The sequence below is a fragment of the Sprattus sprattus genome (assembly GCF_963457725.1).
Source record: "Sprattus sprattus genome assembly, chromosome: 13".
NCBI lineage: Eukaryota > Metazoa > Chordata > Actinopteri > Clupeiformes > Clupeidae > Sprattus > Sprattus sprattus.
Window position 1 is genome coordinate 7,066,483 of NC_137911.1, and position 23,518 is coordinate 7,090,000.

The 23,518-nt window shown below is 41.1% G+C and overlaps 1 protein-coding gene across 1 annotated transcript in view; it reads right to left on the reverse strand.

Moving 5' to 3' along the window:
• LOC308374373 (latent-transforming growth factor beta-binding protein 2-like) overlaps nucleotides 1–23,518 on the reverse strand; it is a gene marked incomplete at its 5' end in the record, with an annotated part of 107,605 nt that overhangs the window by 43,435 nt on the left and 40,652 nt on the right. The window contains 3 exons of the mRNA XM_080850150.1: nucleotides 9,738–9,840; nucleotides 12,870–13,156; nucleotides 17,571–17,771. Of these exons, the coding sequence (XP_080706276.1) occupies nucleotides 9,738–9,840; nucleotides 12,870–13,156; nucleotides 17,571–17,771 (591 nt within the window). The remainder of the gene's footprint in view (nucleotides 1–9,737; nucleotides 9,841–12,869; nucleotides 13,157–17,570; nucleotides 17,772–23,518) is intronic.

Genomic DNA, 23,518 nt, shown 5'->3' on the forward strand with positions numbered 1-23,518 from the left:
CAATGACATGTCAATTTCCTAATATTGCAGCCTAACTACACAGTCAGAAAAGCCATCTCCTTAGTTCAATAACATATTATTTGGTATAATCTTTATTTTCAAATACTCAATATTCTTTATTTCTATTTTGATGGGAATAGGCAGGTGAAACAATGACATTCTCATGATGTGCTATACACAGAAACATCGTTTGGATTTCTTCTATAATAGGCCGAACGACGCCCCTGGTGGATTGCATCGCTAAGTGTGAAGTTACTACTGGTCCTGACCACACGTAGAATTCTTAAGCTAAGTGCGGCGTCGGGAAACCGCTCTGCAACGTAGGATCCCTCTTACGACCGATTTCAAGTCCTTTTTAGCGTTCGGGAAACGAGGCCCAGGTCAGTGTAGAGCGTGCCTTTTCGTCTCTCAAATATGTTCTGTCTCCTTTGCCCAGCAATCTGAAGGAGAATGTTTTGGAGGACATACTTTTCCTTAAACTGAATAAGCATTTTGGTATGTATGCTATCTATTGTCCATTTCAAATAGGCTAGCTCTCGAGCTAATAGAAGAGAGTAGGCATAGGCCTCTTAGCCTGGATACCAGCCCAAACCCCGCCCACAAAAAATGTTGTCAGGGAGATTTGGTCTGGCTCTGGGTTAATTGGGAGAGAGTTTCATCGGTAGGATCAAACCGGACCAATCAAATTGGCAGGGCGGGCTTTATACGTTGATGGACAGATACCAACGCTTGAGTTGAATTAACCGGTAGATTCGAACTCCGACCAAGATGGCCGCGTCTCGGGTGCTTAGTGGGGAATATTTTATGTGAATTAAGCTATCTACACGACTTTTTAATGTCTACATTGACTCGGTTAGTTGTGCATGTGCAACACGAATGTTACAGAGTATTGTTTGTCTTAACTAAAGTTCTCTAGACCATTATTGTTATATCATTGCTAACGTGTACACAAAAAAACAATCGAAATAAACTGTAGCTTGTAGCCTTAATGCTAATTAATTAACGTGAGCAGGCATATCTCAACAGACATTGACAGCGCATTCATTTTGAAAGAGGAACAGAGAAACGCGATTAAGGCATTTGTCATTGAAAAGATGTTTTTGCCGTCCTTCCTAGGGATCAGGTAAAAGTTTAATCTATCAGATGGTAATAGGCTACTACGTTGCTCTGATTGGTTCTAGGTATCCAATTCAGCGAATAGGCATTTTCTTTCCTGGTTCGTTGAAACACGCCCCATAATCACAGCCCAAATGTCCGGTATCAGACTCATATTCTGACTAGAATCATGAGTATGACATCGTCAGGCTATAGGCCTCTAGCTATGGACATGAGTTGTGTGTTTTTTGCGCGTAATGGAGAAGGTTTTGTTGGAGATGCTTTCCGAATTTGAATGTAGGCCTAAATATGACCGGCTGAATTTGTTGTCATTTTGTTTTGAATAGCCATGGGTTTAAGCTGCTGCATTTTCTTGCTTTCCTTTTTTTGAACGGACTTCAGTTCGAAAGACATGGCCAGGTTTTCGTTAAAATGGTCCTGCAGCCTAATTTCATGTTGCTGACTGTCGGAAAGGAGGAACCTTTTGTACGGAAACAAATAAAATTGAACTGCAAGGTGATATAATGTTGTTTCATTATTGACGTTGGAAAAGGGCGCATTGCATTTAGCCTATAGGCTACACGCACACACACGAATAATGACAAACATTAAGCACGCGTGCACAAATGACAAACATTAAGCCCCCCCCCCCATGACATTTTTGAAAAGAACGTTATTAACCGTTCTTTTATAAGGTTCTAACCGGTTAATAATATGAAGAGAAGCATAGGAACACTGGAACGGAACAGAAAAATAAAGTTTCTGGTCAGAACAAAACAAAATGAAAAATATTTCGTTTTTAATCCCTGGTTAAAACAATCCTGATTGGAATTCCTGACACATCATGGCACATGAGTTGGTCACATGTAGGGCACCCCTGTGTCAGGGGGTCAAGGGTCATAACTAATCGTGTCAAAATATGCAATCCTAGTCACCCACCATACATACTTCATTTTGCTACTGTGACATGACAGACAAAGCCTTCGCAACCTGGATCAGACATTGAAGAAAATGATCTGAGGGACATTAATGTGTTGAAGCTAGACAGGGGTAAGAATGGGGTAACGTTAATTGTGTCCCGATGTTGAAGCAGTAATTGTGTCCCGATGTTGAAGCTCTAACCACTTATTTACACTGGTATGTATGTAAACAAAAGGTCATTATCTTTCATTCTGTGTATATAAATGGTTTACAATATGTAATGCTCTTCATCTTAAAACAAGCAAACTAACAGAAGGAAATACTGAAGAGGCTTGTTTACAGTTTAGAAATGAAACATCATTGTTTTACCAATTAACAACATTATCAACATACATCACTACCAGGACAGCAACATGACAGGGCAACAATAAAACAAAATTCTAATCCATCATGACATGAATACAACTCACCACACACAAGCAACTTGAACCACCCAACTTACTTTAGTCTCACATACTGTACAAGTCAGGCTATTTAAGTGCACAGGAGACAACATAAAGCTGTTCATTTCCTGCTGATTAAAAAGGAAAAGGCCTCATTAAACAGACCCATAGGCCAAAACCTGGGCCTCATTTCCCGATAACGACGTATTTTAACGGCCTACGTGGATTTTTAAGACATAGTAGACTCAATAACACTTTCTACTTACGAGCGTTTCCCGAACATCATCTTAAAGTCAGGTGCACGAGCGCAATTTCTTAAGTTCTTAAGTATCTCTTAGGAGCTGTTTACGTCACGTTAACCTGTTTACGTTAATTGCTGTGAAATTAGCTAGCCTATGCGTGCATCGAACGCGCACTGTGCACTGAATTCGGGGCGGGGATAGTAACGCCATCTCCAGCAGAGTATTTAAACTGTGTTCCCATTGTAAGGACATTTATTACGATCTGTCTGAGAGTGGGCTGTCAAAGCTAGCATCATCAAAGTCATACAGTACAGTAGGCTACATACATTCAATAAAATGAACCTACATTTGAGTCCAACTGCATGACCATTCTTACCCTACACTTACCCTTACAATAAAGAAGTGATCCTATTTCAACCATAACTTCATTTTAAATAATTTCTTTCTTTATGACATTTAGTTTATAGTTTAGACAGCAACGTTGACATCTATATTCAACTGCATCCACTACATAATCTCAAACTTTATTTGTTGGTAACTCACCAAAAAGGCTACCATTAACACATTTCTTAATGAAAAGGAAACATGCATCACAATAATACTTCAGAGTAACCTGTACCTATGTGGAGTGCAAATATGTCATTACACTACCCAACAGCTCTACGTCTGCTAACACTACATACTGCATAATTCCTACGGGCACTGCACTAGTTTTGTATAGCCTAATCTTTATTTTCAAATACTCAATATTCTTTATTTCTATTTTGATGGGAATAGGCAGGTGAAACAATGACATTCTCATGATGTGCTATACACAGAAACATCGTTTGGATTTCTTCTATAATAGGCCGAACGACGCCCCTGGATAAGGTGTCGAGGGGGTTGAAGCGTACGTCATGTGTGACTGTATGAGCTATGAAACTAGCGATTTAAAAAAAGTTTCAATGAAGAACATGGTTGCAAATATATATGTATACAACTGTGTAGAGCACGAAACAAGCAGCTAGCTAGAAAGCTACCATATAAGCCAATGGAGTGGTGGCATAAGCGCTAATTGTGCCTTAAAACTACTGTTTGAAAGCTTCAGTTAAGACCTACATACTCTGCATCGGTCGCGTAGCACATTTCAGATCAAACCGAGTCATTATAAACATATAAAAAGTTGTGTAGATAGCTTTATTAATGTAAAATATTCCTCACTTCAAGTAGCCATGTTTTTTTTTTTTAATTCCCCTTTCTTCCGAACGACGGCCAAACGACGCCCCTGGTGGATGGCATCGCTAAGTGTGAAGTTAAGTGTGAAGTTAAGTGTGAAGTTCGCTAAGTGTGAAGTTACTACTGGTCCTGACCACACGTAGAATTCTTCTCAGCGAAAGAACAATTTAAGCTAAGTGCGGCGTCGGGAAACTGCTCTGCAACGTAGGATCCCTCTTACGACCGATTTCAAGTGCTTTTTCGCGTTCGGGAAACGAGGCCCTGATCAGAGAAAGTTTAAAGCAGAACTTTCCTTTTAGTTTGAGAGAAACTCCTAACTAAGGATGTCAAATGACTTTCCTCTCTTGAAACTGTAGCTTGGAGACATCACAGAGGAAGGAAACAAATAAACGTTGTGTGTCAGTACTGGAATGTCCCTTAATGAGCAAAGCTAGCCAATCTCATTTATGCTAATATCCAAAGAGAACGAAACTGAAAAAAAGATGGCAGACCAAACTCCGTAGATGGTCATATTTGTACATACAAGTAGTTTGTAGTAGTAGATTTGTTTAAAGTTACAGAGAAATTGACACTGTACAATGTAAACCACCGTTATTGTAACTGAAGAATATGTCTGAGGTGATTTGCGATGTTTCTGAGCCAGCTATCTAATGTTAGCACGTGAGCAAGGTAACTACCCACGAGATGAACAGCTCGCTAGAGGTAGGATTGGTGTTGACCTGTCAATCTCACTATAAAAGTTTCCGTTATAAACACAACTCCATGCCCCAGACACGTCCACCATCATCCGTCAACGCAACGCATACACGTGAATTCACTGCAGTGTAGGATCTCTGTCAGGTAAGAGGAGCTTGATATCATTTTTATAAAGTTTATAAAGGCTACAAATAACTTCTTAACAACTACTTCTAAAGCTCCTTTAGCATATGAAGAGATTATAATTCCATTTTTGGTAAAGTCAAACAGATTTAATTTCACCTCAGGCATACGTACCACTTTCTTTAAAAACGTAATGCAGTCTAGGCTTTATTCATCAACTGTCTGTTCTAAATAAGCGTTAATTGCTTCTAGTGGACTGGTGGGGCTGGGCTTCTAATTGTTGACTACTGGGAGTTTTCTCCCACTGTACCTCTTAATGCTATTTCACTGCATGACATACCAGGTACAATCAGCATGCTTGTGGGTAACTTCTATGCTGAGTTTGACATTGACATTTGTTGTCCCACTCCCCTTCCCTCAGTACGACAGCCCTTTGACCATTCTGGCAGACTTGAACATCCATCTTGACAAACCTCAGTTTGCTGACTTACTTGTACCCCTAACCTTGTTTGATCCAAAACTGCTTCCCACTCCCCAAACCCACAAAGATGGCAACCACCTGTCTGACATAGCTGGGAATTAGAGCCTTTTTATGCCCTGCTTGGTCTACCTGCTGCCAAAACTGAATACTAACACAACAAGGTCAACAACACCACAGAAACCAGGAAACTAATCTCCACATTCCAATTTCTCCTCTACCTTCCTCCATCCACCTCTCTCACTGCTGAAGACTAGCCCTGATGACTTCCATCCTGCTGGCAAAGTTCTCCCCTTGTATATGCCTTCCAAAGCAATCAAAAACTTGGGCACTCTATTTCTGAGTGTGGATGGACTTTTAATAGTTGGAGACGCTCATGTTTTCTGCCCTGGCAAACCTCTTGCCAAAGTCTTCCTTTGCAATGCAATAGATTGTTGTCACTGCTCCTATGCATGAATGTGGGCATACCCTTGATTTAGTGTCACATGGTTTTGTGGCACGTGGCTCATGTGCTTGCACTGCTGCCTCACAGCAAGAAGGTCCTGGGTTCGATTCCCTAATGGGGAGCTGTTTGTCCTGGGGGGTAGGTTCTCCTCAGGCCTCCAATGCTCAGGTGGGCTATCTCCTGGGCCTTTTTGTGTGGACCTTGCTCGTGTTCACAAGGGGTTTCCTCCACTAAGAACCCCAACAGAAAAACATGCAGAAGAACAGAACACTCTCCTGTCCGTCCCTGACCACGACGGACATGATTATTTGACTTGGTCCCCGGGTGCCATAAAAGTGACTTCTGTCACTGTCATTCTCATCGGACAGGCTGAGGAGGTCCTTTGTCCCCAGGGCCATTCAGCTGCACAACGCCACGCAGAAAGGAAGGGGGGGGGGGTGGTCTTCCCTGCATGAGTCTACCTCAGTCTGTCCTCCCCTTTCGTCTCATCTCATTATATACCAACCCACTGTCCATTCATTTACTGGTTATACTAGCCCCTTGCCCAGACTTAACCACTTCTATATTCTGCACTCTTTTCTCTTAGCACTATTCACACACACACAAGCACAAGAACACTATCTTTTTGCACTATCCACACTAGCAGCCGCAACACTTTTCTCCTGGACATCTACACTGTCACAATCATTACATACTGTACCATAGGGTCAGACCCATTCTTGTATCTGTAAACACCCCCACTCCGTGTGAATATGTTCGCCCTATGTGTATGTGAACTTTGTATGTATGTCTGTGAGGTGTACAAGTGTTTAAGTAACTGGATAACCTCCATTTCCGTCGGGATTAATAAAGTATCTATCTATCTATCTATCTATCTATCGATCTATCTATCTAAGGCTGCCCACCGCTCCTGGCTGACCTGGAGGAAGGACAGCCCAGGATAGGAAAAATGCAGAAGAGAAATTTCACTGCGACCTCTTCAGCATGCGCGTGTGTGTGTGTCCTGTGTCGCCACCCTAAATTGAACGTGTGTGTTGCTGTGTGTTGTATTGTGACCAAATAAAACTGACTTTGACTTTGATCTGATGTTTGTGTCTTGACGACTGTCTTTAGTTTAGTGTTCATAGTATCAGTATTTCATTTTAAGAATTGCAGCATGGTACTGTGACCTCAGATAACACCAAAGAATCGCAGACTTCACATTTAAGAGCCTGATGTAAGTACTAAGTAAAACAATTGGGGTACATTATCATCAGCTCATTTACAGGTAGAGCACACAGGTTCTCAAGAAGGCAAATGTCATGGTTAACAGCCTGAATCACCCTAGTCTACTGCATTTGAACTGCTGTCATCAGGCTGAGGTTGGAAGAACATAACGCATGTGTGCAGTCTGACTTTATGAAATCCTCCTCATTAAGTTGATGTTGATACAGTATATGACAACACTGGCTTTTGATTGCATCACGTCTGTGGTCTCCTACTGCATAGTGTAACGTTGTTGCAAGCCTAAGTCCACCTTTCTTGGGAGCATTAGTTATAACTGAATTGAATATACTGTAATTATCAAATGAGAGTTCCAGAGTTCCGACATCCCCTCTCCCCCAAAAAAGATTCCTCAAAAAACAAAGGTAAGGGGTTGGGAATAGAGCAATGATAAAAGGGTGGCTGAGATCATGCTGACCCTTTTTGCCCAAGGGAGTAGTTAGCGGCTTGTGAGCAATTGCTCCAGTGAGAGGCCTGATTTATGGGGAATAGGGCCGGATCAGCCGCATTGACCCAGGACACCTCCCAGCGTCCCTCAACCACAGACAGCTTCAGGCAGAGGATTGCCTTGGTGTTACGGACGAAGAAATATGTCCCAGGGCACAAAAGTGGGTTGTGTCTTATGAGTGTCAGGAAATGGTTGTGGAGGACCAGTCAGGGAACATATCTTTCAACCAGATAGTCATGACATACTCAGTTAACCCTTTAAATCAAGACCCCAGAGACAAAGAGATAATTTAAGGACTATTCATGTGTCCATGTGAATGTGTCCAAGTACTAACGTAGACAACTTCCTTTAAAACTACTTATCGTAACAGTTTATAAAGAAAACCATAATGTCAAATGTGCCTCTTAATAATGATCAGTTTTGGATGACCTGGTTTGGAAGGTGTCTTATGATATATCTCTTAATACTGAGCTGTATGCACCGTAACCAGACACAAAGTCTCTGCTGTCAACTCAACTGTCTCTGTCTTTGAGATGATTTGTTTAGTCTGGTTGTGTGTACTGCAGCTAGGCTACAGTATAAACACCCCCTCCTTCTGTAAGCCATGTTTCTGGAAGCATTTCTTAGTATTACTGAGCTAGCAATCTAGATCTATCAGATAGGGAACACATATAAGGTCAAATTTCCTGTTAGCAAGCTTTGATTTAAAACCTATGACATTAACCTGATTTTCAGAGCGGATTATGGCCTTGTAAACTAGGAGTATTACAATGACTTATTTCCCAATAGGCCTGTTATAATATGTTTTGGGATTCTTTTGGGATGTATTGCACACTTCCTCTCGATTTCTTTATGCCTTGGCTTGCATATTTCTTGTCCACTCAAAATGTCATGCTTAATGTCATGCAACAGTACAATGAAATCACTAAATAACATCTTTCAATATGTACTGAAATGAACAGAGTATGATGCTTGCTTTGACAGACTTGTGATAAGTATTTTTGTACATCAAGATGTGTGGTCTATTTGAAACAGCACTAGGAACTCCTGATTTAGTCCAAATGAAAGAGAACCAGGGGAGAGTCATGTCTTGTCTATCCTGTCTGGATCTGATTACACTAAAGGATTCTATGGAATCTGGGCAAGTGATGCGTCATATTCTACAGCCCTTAGCTCCTATCTGAGACAGAACTGACAAGCTCTCTTCAGTCATCCTCTCCATTACATCAACCTCTTGACATACATCATTCCATTCCATTGAGAAGCATTAGCACAATCTTTGCTTAAAATAGAGAACTGGATTTTCTTTGTGGTTTGAATTTGGCTTCTTTTTACAGAAACTGGCTGGGTATCAAACACAAGCACCCTAGTCTCCCTTCTTACGCAAGACTTGGTAGACTTCCTGAGAAAAAATGATGTGGTTTGACTGGTAAGAGGAATTAGTGCTTTCACTGGAATTAAGTGATTCAGGATTGTATTTTCTGGGCATTTTGACAGATCATTTCCTTTCCATTAAGCATCAGTATTTTGGTAAGAACCTTTGGGCATATGCAGAATTGTGGCTGTCCGGCTGAAACACACGTACAGAGAGAGATAGATATATGTATAGATAGAGAGAGAGAGAGAAAGAGAGAGAGAGAGAGAGAGAGAGATACTCATAACATCAGTGCTCTGCTGGCAGAGTCACTCATCAAGAACAACAGCCAGCACTGACAACAAAATCGGATCTCCCATACTGTGCACAAGCACAACCGCCCAGAGGGCAAAGTTAGGTTTAAAAGAACCACAGCGTTGAAGAAACATAGGAATCCTGATTGCTTGGCTATTTAAACAACAGTGACACTGGGTCCACATGTTCCTAGCAAACTCTTGTTATTCATGGGAAACATGTGTTTTTATTTGGTGCCTTATTTGGTTTCTAAAATGTGCCAAAGTCTTTTTTTATTGAAAGCAAGAAACACACCCTGGCGATCGCAGGGCCCCAAGAGCAGCAGGATTAGGAGGGGACTACAACTAAAAGCTCTAATCTAAATATACAGTGAGTGGAATGCATAATAATCAAGCGTGGTATGCTGTTTACTTACACTCTACTCACCCCTTCACTCACCATTCAATCAGATCTGGCATGTGAACCAGCTTTACATGGGTTGTATGAAATTATATATTAAATATAACTGTGTGTCTGTCAGGGTTGAATACAAGTAGTAATGGCAGGCTGGGGACAAAGATAGGGTGTATGCAGTATACGTAAGTCTGTCTACAATATATATCTGCAGATATTGGCCTGTTCTTTTTTTTCAACAAACATATGTACGTATGTACAGTATATGTGCAAAGAAAGATGTAAAAGTGTGTAGGAAAGAGTTACCTGGCTTGACTGGACAATCGGTGCACTTATTAAGTCCCCACGAGGCACCCACACTTCCACAGCAGTCATCCTGCTTAGTCAGACCTGGCAGTGGCTTCCCACACTGCAGCACACACACAGACAAATACACACAAACAAACACACACACACACACACAAATAAAACAACATCAATGGACAGAACAATATAACATCTCTCTCTTCCACACACACACACACACACACACACACACACACACACACACACACACACACACACTCCCTGACGTATAAGGTTATATACTGTACATCTTCACAAGCACTTTTGTCATTCCGTGACTTTCCAACGGTGTCCCTGTAAAACACTTTTGTCTTTCGATAACTCTTTGAAATTCAGAAATGCCATCTTCCGGATCTGACACATAGTAAAATGTTTCTGATTTGTGTGCACAGCAAAACAAATCTCACTACTCATGTTGGAACATGTGGGATCCAGAAATAGTTTCGTGTAAGTATTTTCAGATACTATGTTCTTGCAAAACAATTGTGTCTTTTTTCACTCTGGCGCAAGTACCATGTGCACACACACTAGTATCTGGTGTGTTTCTGATATTACTGCATGTGTACTCAATATTTCGTCTGGAAAAAGGAAGAATTTTTCTAGAGGCTTTTAGACTTCATAGAAAGTTGTGTGTGTGCAAATAATACTTTGGCTCCAGACCTGATACTATTGAAGAAAACAATCAGAAAAAATGCCAATGACTTAAAGAAAAAGGAACTTGAATGAGAATGCTAAGAAGATAGGGAAATATCCAGGTTCATATTCCATACACCAAACTTGCTTTTGAATTACGGTAAAACAGCTATCACATATTGAAATAACAAATCAAGTTTCAGTGTACACATTAGTCTCTTCTCGTTTTTCGCTGTAATTGAGCAGTAGGGTGAGCTGTGCATAAAAAAACTGATTCCAGAGGCCGCGCGTGTGTGCTCTGTGCATGCGTGCGGAGCATCTGAATCTAATTAGGATGGACAAAAACAGTCTGTGGCATAGATCAATCCACTGCTGGCCACCGCATGGCCACTTGGGGCTCTGGACTACGTGTGAGGGGTGAAGATCATCGTCTGACATCCCCTCTGTAACATTCCAAGCAAGCAAGTTGTAATTTATGGGGCTGTGCATGGCAGCTCGGACACTGCTGTTTATTGTTGGCACTGCTATGAGCTTTTATGGAATTAAACACAAAGACAAGAATTATAAATCTTAAGTCTCTGGACACCTCTGGAATGTGACAGCGATGGTTGACGTCTTAAGTATAGTTGATACTGAACTTTTGAAGCTAGTCATGGGCAAAACAGAACTGGTTGCAAGGTAGATTAACTCCGAGCCACAAACTGGATGTGGTGACATCAGGTATTACTGCTGTAAATAAGGTATTACTGCTGTAAACTCAGGTATAACTGCTGTAAAATGTTTTTGTTTGCTGCAGGGTTTCTCTCTTTGGTTTTATTGTCCAATCTCCTCTCTCTCTCTGACCAATCTTGACTTGTACAGAGGGACCTTTTCTTGCTCTGTGTACTGGTGCGTGACTTCCCTTCAGCTCTAACTCATGACACGTTTCCCATCAGGCACAGGAACAGGAGACAGCAGGGGTGCACAGGGGCTCGTAAATACCAAACTCAAGTGTAAATCGAAGGCAGAGACTAGCTTCTGGTGGAAGGTATACCACTTTGAAAAACAACTTAGGGTTCTCTGAGCTTCCATGCTATGAGAAACTGGAAAACCATGTACAGCTATCTGTTGTTGCTACTGTCAACCATCTTTCAACTAATACAGCAATTAACTACTTGAGGTCCATAGTGACAGTGTAGTCAACAGTGCTATTATATGCAGTATAGGAAAGTGAGCCTCTACTACTATCAGATCTAACCGTAATGTCATGCCATGGATTGGGATTTATCTTATATCTTACATTTCTGTTTCTTACATTTTTTTTCATGTAACCTTTCAATACTGACCAAAGCATCAAGGGAAAAAAAGAAAACTTCAAGTTCTGTTCTGAATTTGTTGCAGCTGTTCTGCAATGATGTAAAGATGGTTTGCATTTTACATGTTTCTTACGTAAAATATATAAACCAACCTTTAGGAGATAAAAGATCTAAATATCTTATTCTCAGTATTAAGATACCCGCGTAACACTTGAACCCACCATCATAACAGTTGTCATTCCATAATCACGTCAATCCAGATTTCATATTTGTCATTAGTCATAAGGACAATCAATATCCACTGACATGACAGGGTGATACTATCATAGTAATCAGACTGGTAAATCTCATGCCAGCCCTTTTATTTCCCAAAAAGTTATTTAGTATGTTTCATACACATACAATTATGTCTGAACAGTTTCAGAAATTGTGTGAGCTGTGTGTGTGTGTGTGTGTGTGTGTGTGTGTGTGTGTGTGTGTGTGTGAGGGTAATGGTTGCACAATGAGGGGGAGGGCCTTCAACTCTGCTTGTTTGTCTGCACAATTCAATCAAAACACTTAGTTTGAATGGTGCATTTAAGACATTTACTGTATGTCCCACGATATAATGTTAATATAGAGTACTTACTGTATATATAATATATAGGCATAAGTAAACAAATACAGTAAACATATCATATAACTAAGTAAAGCCAAGGTGGGAGAGTAAAGAGAACAACAATGCTCCTGCTTCACATAGAAAACATCTATAATACAAGAAATGAATTCAGGCTTGCATTGGCAGTGTGGGGTAAGGGAGCAGATGGTCCAGAATGTGGCAGCACTTATGATCTTTGATCAGCTAAAGAGGGCATAAGTCAGTCTTCTGCTAATCACCCTTCAAATCTATTATTCTCGCCAACAGAGAAGCCACCAGATTGGCACTACCTGACATCCACCCACCAGCTCTATTTTCCCTTTCAGCCACTGTGTCCCTCCGGTAATATCAGCAGGTAACAAACTACCTTATAGGGTCAAAGGGAACAAATTAAATGAATGCACATCTACCAAATTACAGTGTTCTCCAAGCAAGCCCATAAAATTGGTATATTTCAGGTGGCCCTCTGCCAATACCTATGAAATGTTTTCCTCAGATGTGGTTGAGTGAGGTTTTGAAGAACTTTACCTGGCCATCTACCGTCTCCTGAAAGCATCTTCCCACACGTCCATGCTGCCTGCCGAGGGGCCTTTCAGGACTGATCTTGCCACCACTGCCTTTTCCATTGTTGAGGCTGTGGTCATTGCCATGGCCACTGGCAGGCTGAGAGCGCTGCTGCACAGAGTGTGATGACCCATCTCGGCTATGATTCTGCACACCCTGACCCGGCTTGACACGAGCCACCTGATGCACCTGTACTTCGGCCTCTGGGGGGTGCTGGATGTGTACATTCACTACGGAATGGTGCACAGAGGCTGTGACACGCACACACACACACACATACAACACACACACACACAAAAATATGAAGAAAGAGCCAATTAGCAATCGGGTGGCAAGTGGGTGAACAAGTAAGTGTGTTTTTCTCTCGTTCACAGACTATACCATAACAATGAATTTGAAACTGCTCTACAAACTAGTTACAAAACATACCTCAAAAACAGTAAAAGCCTGGACAAGGTGTCTGGATGACAAGGACACTGGATTAACCAGACAATAGGGATCCAGGCTAAATTACATATTACCCCTGTGTTGTATTTTTGAAGCTTTATCACAATAGGTAGAAAATCACAATAAGATTGTTTTGTAGCATCCCACTTAACACTGAATGGCATTGTTGAGATCTACTGAAAGGCCTAAGACCCACATGGATTTCCTTCATGGATGCACAGTAGGGGAGAATTTTTGGGGGGTCTTTCTAGTCGGAAAACCATTGGATTGATTGAATACATACACTTCCACTCAAACGTTTGTAATCACTCAGGAATGTAACAATTGAAGTTGCAAAATGAATAGAAAATATAATGATGACATTGTCAAGGTTAGAAAAATATGATCTCCAGATGAGATAACAAACAAAATTGTCTTTCATCAAAGAATCCTTTCATCAAAGTTACCTCCTCACTGGTAAAGATCAGAGTGGTGTTTTGTGGGTAGTACTTAATAAAGCTTCCCATTGAGGACCTGTGAGGCAGCTGTTTCTCAGACAAGCGACTGGTGTGTTCTTTCCTTCTGTACAGTTGTGCACCAGGGCTTCCCACTTATCTTTCCTGGTTAGAGCCAGTTTGCACTGCTTTATGAAGGGCTTCTAAAAACAATACACAACAAGTTTCTGAAGTAAGCTCTTCAGCCCATAAACATTTTAGACCATAACTGTACCCACAACGCTGATGCTCCAGATACTCAAGTTTTGTTTCCTTCAAGAGCCATTGGCTATTTTCAGCATAATTATACTACTTTCACTTCACTTCCACCTTGGGCAATACAAGAGGTAGCCATAAAAATGACATGCTATATGTTGTGTGTTTTTTTTTTCAGGACAGTCAGGGATATCCAGATCTGCCATCATTTGATATTTGATGAAAGGGTGAGTCCTACTGTTTCTTTTGGTATCTCTTTCCCCTCGAGGCTTTAAACACTTTGTGGTTCGTGGTCATGGTTGCCATTTAGTTTCTGCTCTCATAAATTTCCACTGAGCCTTTAGTAGCTAACATAATAGCAACACCATTGCCATGATGATGTAGTAAATGATGAGCAAATGAGAGTGTACATGTGTGTACATGTTTAAAGAGTTATGCCTAAAACATGTAGGACACCAAAGAAGCACAATTCACTCTAGCAGCTATGTTAGTTAGAGCAGCCCCACTATTCACTTTAGCGTCTGTTAGTTAGAGCAGCCCTACTATTTACTTTAGCGTCTGTTAGTTAGAGCAGCCAGACTATTCACTTTAGCGTCTGTTAGTTAGAGCAGCCAGACTAATGTCAATGTTAGTTAGGGCAGCCAAACTGCCGTCTATGTTAATTAGAGAAGCCTGACTAACATCTATGTTAGTTAGAGCAGCCCGACTAACGTCTATGTTAGTAAGAGCAGCCTCACTAGTGTCTATGTTAGTTAGAGCAGCCCCACTAGCGTCTAGGTTAGTTGGAGCAGCCCTACTAGCGTCTATGTTAGTTAGAGCAGCCCCACTAGCGTCTATGTTAGTTAGAGCAGCCCCAAGCAGACTAAGGGGCCGAACACACCTAACACGTTTTTAAAAACGGGACGCTAGCAAATGCATTGATTCCTATGGTACGATGCGCCTCACATGTGCGCCTTTTATCCGCCACGCGTTACGTCTTTGTAGCGTTTTTTAGGTGCGCTTAAAAGTTGAACTATTCTCAACTTTCCAGCGCAAGGCAGAGAGGCGCACCGCTCATCAATGTCACACTCGGCCCAGACAGCCAATCAGATCAAGTAACAGGCGGGCTTAACTACTTTACCACTTCTTTCCTGCTTTGATGCTGGTAGATGTGGTATGAACGATATTTTACAAACGAAAACGGCGGTGGCAAATATAGATGAAACCTTAATTAAAGTGGTATTTAACTACGAGGAAGTATACAATTCGAAGTCCAAAAATGATTCAAACACCAATAGTTTGTATTACATTTGATTGCCTGGTTGCGCACGCAGCCCCGCTTCACAGGTGCACCAGGCTGTTTTGGCCTGCGCACTTTGCAAAGGCGTTTTTGAAGCGTCTGCGCCTGTAGAAAGGCGCCCTGGTGTGTTCGGCCTCTAAGCAGTTCTGTATCCCAGAACAGAAGTAGCAGGTAGAGTTTCTGCATTGGCCTGAATGTTTTTAACTTATGCGAATGGAAAAGGTAATACATGATTACATGTATAGATTAATCGAGTATAGAAATTAATTAAATTCAGTTTTTTTCCTCTTAAGACTGAAGCTTGTTATGATCGATATCTAAATATAAGCCACAAACTGAATGTAGAATCAACACAAAAGCAGTATATTTAAAATAAAATACTATTGTTCAAAAGCATATTGAAACCTTAGACACAGATTCTCTCCTGTGAACTACATCCAATAAAACCATCAAGGCCAACAAAATTGGACAAGGCCAAGGCCAACCAAAATTACCCAAAGCCAACAAATCAAGGCCAATGAAGACATTTGGGGATGGAGATTTTTTTGGGCGGGCGCTAGCAACTAGGTCAGCTGGTCGGTAGTTAGAAGGTGTGCAGCCCTTTGGTTTAGTTGTAAGTCAAGTGCTCAATAAACTGCGGTCTTTGAAGACCTAAGAAGCTTGAGAGAAAGGTTATGAGATTGGCCTGCCTTGACATTAGTGAATATCAATCACTAGATGTGCCTAGAGATTGTTCCAGGAATTCTGTATGAAACAATTTCTTGTATAAATCACTACTGCATTAGAGGATGCGACCCGAGCCCGTCGGGACCTGACGGGCAGGGCCAGGTTTCGGCCAAATATTCAGAAATTATACTCGGGTCGGGATCAGACACATCAGTGCGATAAGACATTGAACATTCCATATCTAAAATATCTTAATACATAGTGAAGTCAAGTGTCTGCTACACATGATGCACAAGTTCGTTTTTGAGAATAAAATAAATCACATTTAGGGTAACCAGAGTTGCGTCTGAACCCGTTCATTGAAGGAAAGTTTATGAACTTGTTTTCACTGCGTGTTCTTTCTCCTACTGTCTATGCCTGGCGAGAGAAATAGCGCCGAAATTGAGTAGCGGCAGAGAGTGGTATTGCAGATAAAGATTTAGAAAAATTATGGCTCGCAACATATTGAAAAAAAGAACTGAACTAGTTTTTGGATCTGTGAACTTACACAACATTTTTAAATTATGAACTATGAACTGAACTAGTTCATGGAGAAAGTGAACTTTCACAACACTGAGGATAACAGCCTTCTTCCCGTGGCGGGAATTTGTTTATTTTCAAGCTGTGACAACACGATTTCAGGTGGCAAAATGGCATCAAGGAGGAAGTTAAAGAGAAACTGTCATCTGTTTAAAACCATACTGAACGAAATCTACTGTATGGAGATATTTCTGATTAGACGTCGATGCGGATTCTGATTAGGCTGTTGGATATGTCCAATGTAAGAAGTGTGACGTTTTAATGAAATATGGTTGATGCAATCCTCTTTCTTCACAACAAAATGGATTAAACGTTGATGGTTGGAATATGTAGATAGTTTTAAAACGAATGTTGGCATGCACTTACCATTGAAGATCATTTCTTTTCGTGAAAAATTTAAGTCTTGTCTGTTGTGCCTCCTTTGGTGTAAGATATAACGTGAGTTTTATTTTGGCATATCGTGTGTAAGGTGTTGGCTATTTGTTTGTTAACCTTTCCTGCTGCCTGTCTCTGACCATACGTGAACGCACGTAAATGTGGCATTAGTATGAACAGTTGAGAAATTGATTCTGTCGGGCTTGGTTCGGATTTGGACAAAATATTTTAAATGGCTGTCGGAACTGGGCCGGGCTCGGTTACTACTTTGTCGGATGCGGGTCAGGGTCAGACAGAAAAATTCGGCCCGATCCATGCTCTATACTGCATACACAATGTGTGAGGATGCCCCCTAGAAATGGTGTGTGGAACATGGAAGGCCTGCTTTTAACCAAGGCACTCGTTTAGAATACAACACATTCCTCTGGGAAGCTGCTAGTTGACATTGGATTTCTTTTCTGGCCAATACCAGACATAAGGTCAGTTTTAATGTTAGATAGGACAGATACATTACTGTAATTGCTAGACTGTTTATGAGTCAGCAAGCCAACACCACTTAAAAAGCAATCATTTTCATAATTTATGGACAGAGGTAGAGCTTGCCATTGCAATTCTAGTTGGAATAATTACCTTCCTGGTTGGAAAGAGGCAAAGTGTACGTGGAGTGAGAGGAGCTATTCTGTCCTCCATTTCCTTTGGCACCCTGGTTAGTGGCCTTGGTCGGAGGTGGAGCTGGCAGGTGACAGAACTTCCCAGTGGAGTTGGATGGACACCAACATTGGTTCTGGCCAATACACCGGCCACCACTCAAACAGGGTATTTGACAGAAGACTGGATAAAAGGGAAACATACACACACACACATAAGATGATTAATAAGTGAGTAAACTCAAATACAGCACACAGTCAACTGAATGTTCTAGAACCTAAGATCTCTAAGGGCCCTCTTCTCCCAAGTGCTTTTTTCTTTGCCTCCATTTATGAGCATTCCCAAATGTACTCCCCTAAGCCCTACGATCATGCCCACGGCACTTCACTTCAGAATGAAGAGAGACTCATTAAGTGTGATTTATTTAAAATAGAAGAAAACTTCGTCACAGTCTGGTTTAGTTTGGGTGTTGGGGAAAAGAGGGATGTGGACTTCCATAAAATCCATGGGAAACTTCAACAAGAATTTTGACTCTGAACTGTATAACAAATTGTCACAAATGGAAACTTTATGTATCTGCAACGGTGCAGCTGCCTGTTACTGCAACTGTAATACATTTCGAGTTAAAAATAACCACACTGGACAGTGCGGGGTACGAGCTCACTGTTTATTCACACACAAACACAATTAGCAGATCAGGACGGTATCTGTGAAGATACACACATCATGCATGCTTTGACTGAAGCGACTTCCAGTCACTGCATGGCAGGCGGTGTACAGAGCTGTAGGGTGGCGTGTGGACTTTCGTCTGCAGGACTGGGGAACCACCCGAGTGAGAGTCAGGAGGGACCTTTGAACTGAGGGTGCACAGACGTCAGATGGGAGCATGCCAAGTGGGTGTGATAGCCGGGGTTGTGATAGAGTGTCTGATCATTGGTGATTAGTTAGGGTATAAAGAAAGTATATAAAATGATTGTCTTTTGGTGAACCTGTGTGTATTGCTATAGAGAAGGTATGTAATGATATTTAGTTTGACTATGTTTAGTGCCACTGATATTTGATTATTGCGCTGTGTGTATTGGTTCAGGCCGGAGTAGTAAAATACCGGAACAGAACAGGTCTCGAGAGAGAAGTCTTATGGGAACAACTTCCAACCCCTTTTGACGACAAAGGAATGCCAGAGTTGAGAGTGACAGGTGACAATTTGACTCGTGATTATTGAGAGTGACTTTGCTTGTTTTGCCACTGAATTAGTTTATGGAAATAGTTCATTGGATAATAAACATTTTGCCATTTTTACCAACATCTGAGACACTGCCTCCACTTCATTTTTACATCGGCCATCATACAGTATCACATATATCACATCACATTTTTGTAAATAAAAGCATCTGTGTATCACATAGACAGAGCAATCAAGGTAGGCCTAAAACAAAACAAACAACACATGTGATTGCTACTTATAAAGAAAAAAAGGTCCATCAAAATACATGTCCCGATACCCCAGCCAAAGCTCATGTAACAAATTATATTGTTAAATGTTCAGTATTAATCAAGTAATCAAACACCTTGCCACGAGATAAACTAGTCGAAATGTTCCATTGAAATGAATGTTGGTATCTTAATGACTTCAGCATTCTATAACTACCAATTGTCATATGTCAAAAGTTAACTCCCACTGCTGCAGTCTCTGCAGAATTAGAAGGTTCCTCCCTTGTTGCTTCGCTGCTGTAATAGCGGTGTTGCATAAGGCATAGCTTTTGGGTGAAGGCATCCTCCATCCAAGATTGTTGGTTTTGAATGTTGGTTTTAAATGGTCTTTTAAGATAACATTTAGGGTCATGTATAATGTTAGCACGCTACAAGAACGTAACTACATCTTATGTAAGCTAATGTTAAAATAGTTGGCTTACGAATGTCTTGCAAACTAGACGCAACGCAAAGCGTTACAAAATATGACCGCCGAACTGTTCAGTAGGTTTTAACACAGAATGAGTCATGGTTGTCAGTGTGTTTGTGTGTTTTTATGTGTTTTGTGTGTGTAAATTGGTTTGTGTTTCATTTTTATGTATTAAAGGAATTATTTATTTTATTATTTATATTTATAATTTAAGGAATTATATATAGATTTTGATGATTTGGTAATGTAATCTTTGGTGTACTACTTTTTTGTGGATTGTTTTGGTATATTTTTCTTTTGCAATGTAGTTTGTTAAAACAGGTCACATAAAGAGGTGTGGAAACAAAGTGAAGTTTCCAACCACCAACAGGTGGCGCTATAGGTGATATCAGTCAGGCATATGTACAGGCATATGTACAGGTTCGGGCCAGCGTCCACCCTAAGACATTTTCTCTGGATCAAACAATGTTTGCAAGAGTTATAAGAGACTTTGGGCCTGATTTACTAACAGGATTGCGCCCATTTCTGGCGTAAAAAAGCGGCCGTAAACATAAAACGGTATTTACTAAGGGGACGCATTTGTGTAGAGTGGCATATTAACGCTTTAAGGGTGTGTACCTGCCAACAGGTGGGATGGCACAGAGACGTGGGTGGTAACGTAGGCGTGAAGCGCACTTTAATGGGAGGAGTGCGCCTAATGATGTATTGCGTGGTATTTACTAATCTGCCTGGCTAGCGCACGCCTCTGATTTGCGCGCTAATTCTCCGCCTCATAAAAGCACGTCTTAACCAGGAAGCGCATTTCCATTGAGTCTGAAAACGTTGATATGGCAGCAGTGATAAGAGCAAGGCGAAGAAAGAAGACAGAGACAGCGCACAGAAATAATTTTTTCAACTCATATAACACATTTTTAGTTAAGCGAACCACAAATCATTAGACGGTACAGCCACGCAATACTTCAATTACTGAACCAGATCAGAGACGATATCGAACCCTCCAACCAGAGATCACATTACATTCAATCAGTTGGTAAACTCTGGACAACATTGCAAATATTGGCATCGGATCATTTCAAACAGTTATAGCATCAGCAGTTGGTATATCTCAGCCTTCACTCAGCCAAATATTCACCCAGGTACTCGACGCATTGCTACGGCGCACTGGTCAATATACATTTCCCCACTATGATAGCTGAAATTAAACTTTCCGAACGTAATTGGAGCCATTCATCGCACCCACATGCAAACAGTCCCATCTTCAATCCACGAACACGTTTAACGAAACAAAAAGCACACATATTCAATGAATGTCCAGGTCATATGTGATGCCAACATGACCATTACTTACGTGGTAGTGGTCTGTCCATGACAGTTTTATCTTCCGGAATAGTGCCATCTATCCATGATTGAGCAACGGCGATTTTGGAGAGGCCTGGCTACTTGGTAAATGTATGTGTTTCAGTGGGGATATATTGTAGTGAACCCATGTCCCTTGTAGAACGTATTAATCTCGCCATGTACACATCTATATTGTTATAAAAGACAGTTTATGCATTAATGCCACCAATAGCATATTATTTATAATCGTGTTCTTTTAAACATCTCGCTGTAGGTGATGGTGGGCAAAACAACAATATAACCCATTGAATCAGGCTCAGTGATTGAGCAAACGTGAACCAATATACTGTATCTATATCCTCTTTGCTGAACCTTAGTTTTTCTTCCTCGAATCTCCATGGTGCCAGTAACTTGCAGGCAATTTCTCCAGTCTTTTAACGGTGCGCTAAATAATGATTGCCCAGCACTGATCTGGCTTGATAAATATCACGGAAAATGCGGGGAAACACCGTGCGTTAATGTGCGCCTGGCAAAGGCGCAGATTAAGCTGCGTTCGCAAATCAATGTAAGGCCGAATCTCGATTCTTCTCCTTGCCCCTTTTGCTTAATCTTGTCTTAGTCTTAACCCTAGCACTTGCAAGTGTAAGGGCCAAGGGCTGAGATCTTTCCCCTATGAAATGAGACGCCACTAGGTTTCGGGTACATCATGCGTGACTGTATGAGCTATGAAACTAGCGATTTAAAAAAAAGTCTAATGAAGAACATGGTTGCAAATATATATGTATACAACTGTGTAGAGCACGAAACAAGACTGTCGTCATTTTTAAATTAATTATAAGCCAAAAATACTTACATGTAGTGTATGTAGCATGATAGCTGGCAAGCTACCATATAAGCCAATGGAGTGGTGGTATACGCGCTAATTGTATCCTAAAACTACCGTTTGAAAGCTTCAGTTAAGACCGACAATTCTATGCATCGCTCGTGTAGTACATTTCAGATCAAACCGAGTCATTATAGACATATAAAAGGTTGTGTAGATAGCTTTATTCATGTAAAATATTCCTCGCTTCAAGCAGCCATTTTTTTTTGAAAATTCCCGAACTGGTTTCGCTGTGTGCTCTGGGATAGCCCTTGGAGGAGCAAGGTAGCTCTCCGATCAGCTTAAAAACGAGGGCCATACACCACTTAAGCTTACCCCTTAATCTTGATCAAGTTGGGTATTGAGACACCACTAGCTCTCACATGAACGCGCAATTTCAAGGGTAAGGGGTAAGATAAGGGGTAAGGGGAAGTATTGAGATTGGGCCTTAGTAAATCAGGCCCTTTAAAGGACGGAGTAAGCACACAGTGCCCAGCGCAGATGTGGTTTGATAAATACCACGGAAAATGCGCAAAAACACTGTGCGTTAATGTGCGATCGCAGATTAAGCAACGGTCGCATGTTAGTAAATCAGGCCCTTTGTGTTTTGTGGCAAGCACTAACAAGTTGGCAAAGTTTGAGGGTCTGCCACGCCCACACCTTCCGACTAATGAGAAAATCCAATATAACTTTTAGTCGCCCATGGCTGAAGAGTAGCCTGACCACATTTCAAGGCGTTACCATTAAAGCTGTCGGAGGAGTTTGATCAGATGCGAGGTGTGCAAACGCCGTCAAAACGCATCCTCCACTCAAAATGTCCGACTTCCTGTGGACCTGCCATCATGGCGTCAAGAGACTTTTTGGTGCGTCCAAGCATGATGAAGACGTGTACCAAATTCCGTCAAGCTACGCCAAAATAACCCTAATGCGCAGGGGTTTTTGCAATGTTCTAGGGGGCGCTCAGAGCCATTTTGCTTCATCCATGGACAAAAACTCTACCGAAGATGGACGGTTACATGCTTGATGTCCCTGGCAAATTTGGTAATTTTCCGAGCACTTTGACATATATTCGATTAAAACACCTAATTTTTGCTTTTAAGGCGAGACATGGCAGGTGAATAGGGTAACATTTTTAAATAAAAGGGATCACCATGAAACTTTACCAGTTGATTACATACATCATTATAAGAAAAAAATGTATTACAAGTTTTTGAAATTTTGCATAATGAATTATGCTAATTAGACTGGATCTCATTAAATATGCATGTTTTTGCATATATTTCCGGTACATGAATCTTAAACTGTGATAAAGCCAGGACCAAAATTCTTTTTTTCTTTTGTTTATATATCAAATGACAAAAAATCCTCACATGGATTTTAGGATATCTGCTTTTATGACCTGGGAAATCAAAATATACTATCCATGGCCTTAAAAACCCTATTTTCGCCATGATTTCCAGGTAAAATGACCCATAAATCTGGCCAGGAACAATTTATAAATAAATCCATGTGTAGATGTCTTCATAACAATGCTATGTGTGAAACTGGGAAGTGTGGTGTACCTAGGTTCTACATAGGCTGAGAAATGTGTACCAAAAAATGAAAAAACACTCATTTTGAGAAAACCACATTTAAAGACAACACGTGGGGCACTCAGCGAATCACATTAGCAGAAAAGCGCCGTCAGCCAATGAATCCCTTCAGAAAGTCAGGATTGGTTGCTGAAAAGAAAAGAAATGCCCATATTTGGATTACACAGCCTTCTGATCGAGGCTCATAGCTTTAAAGTCATACCAGACATGACAGATGCCGTGTAAAAAGATGAAACGC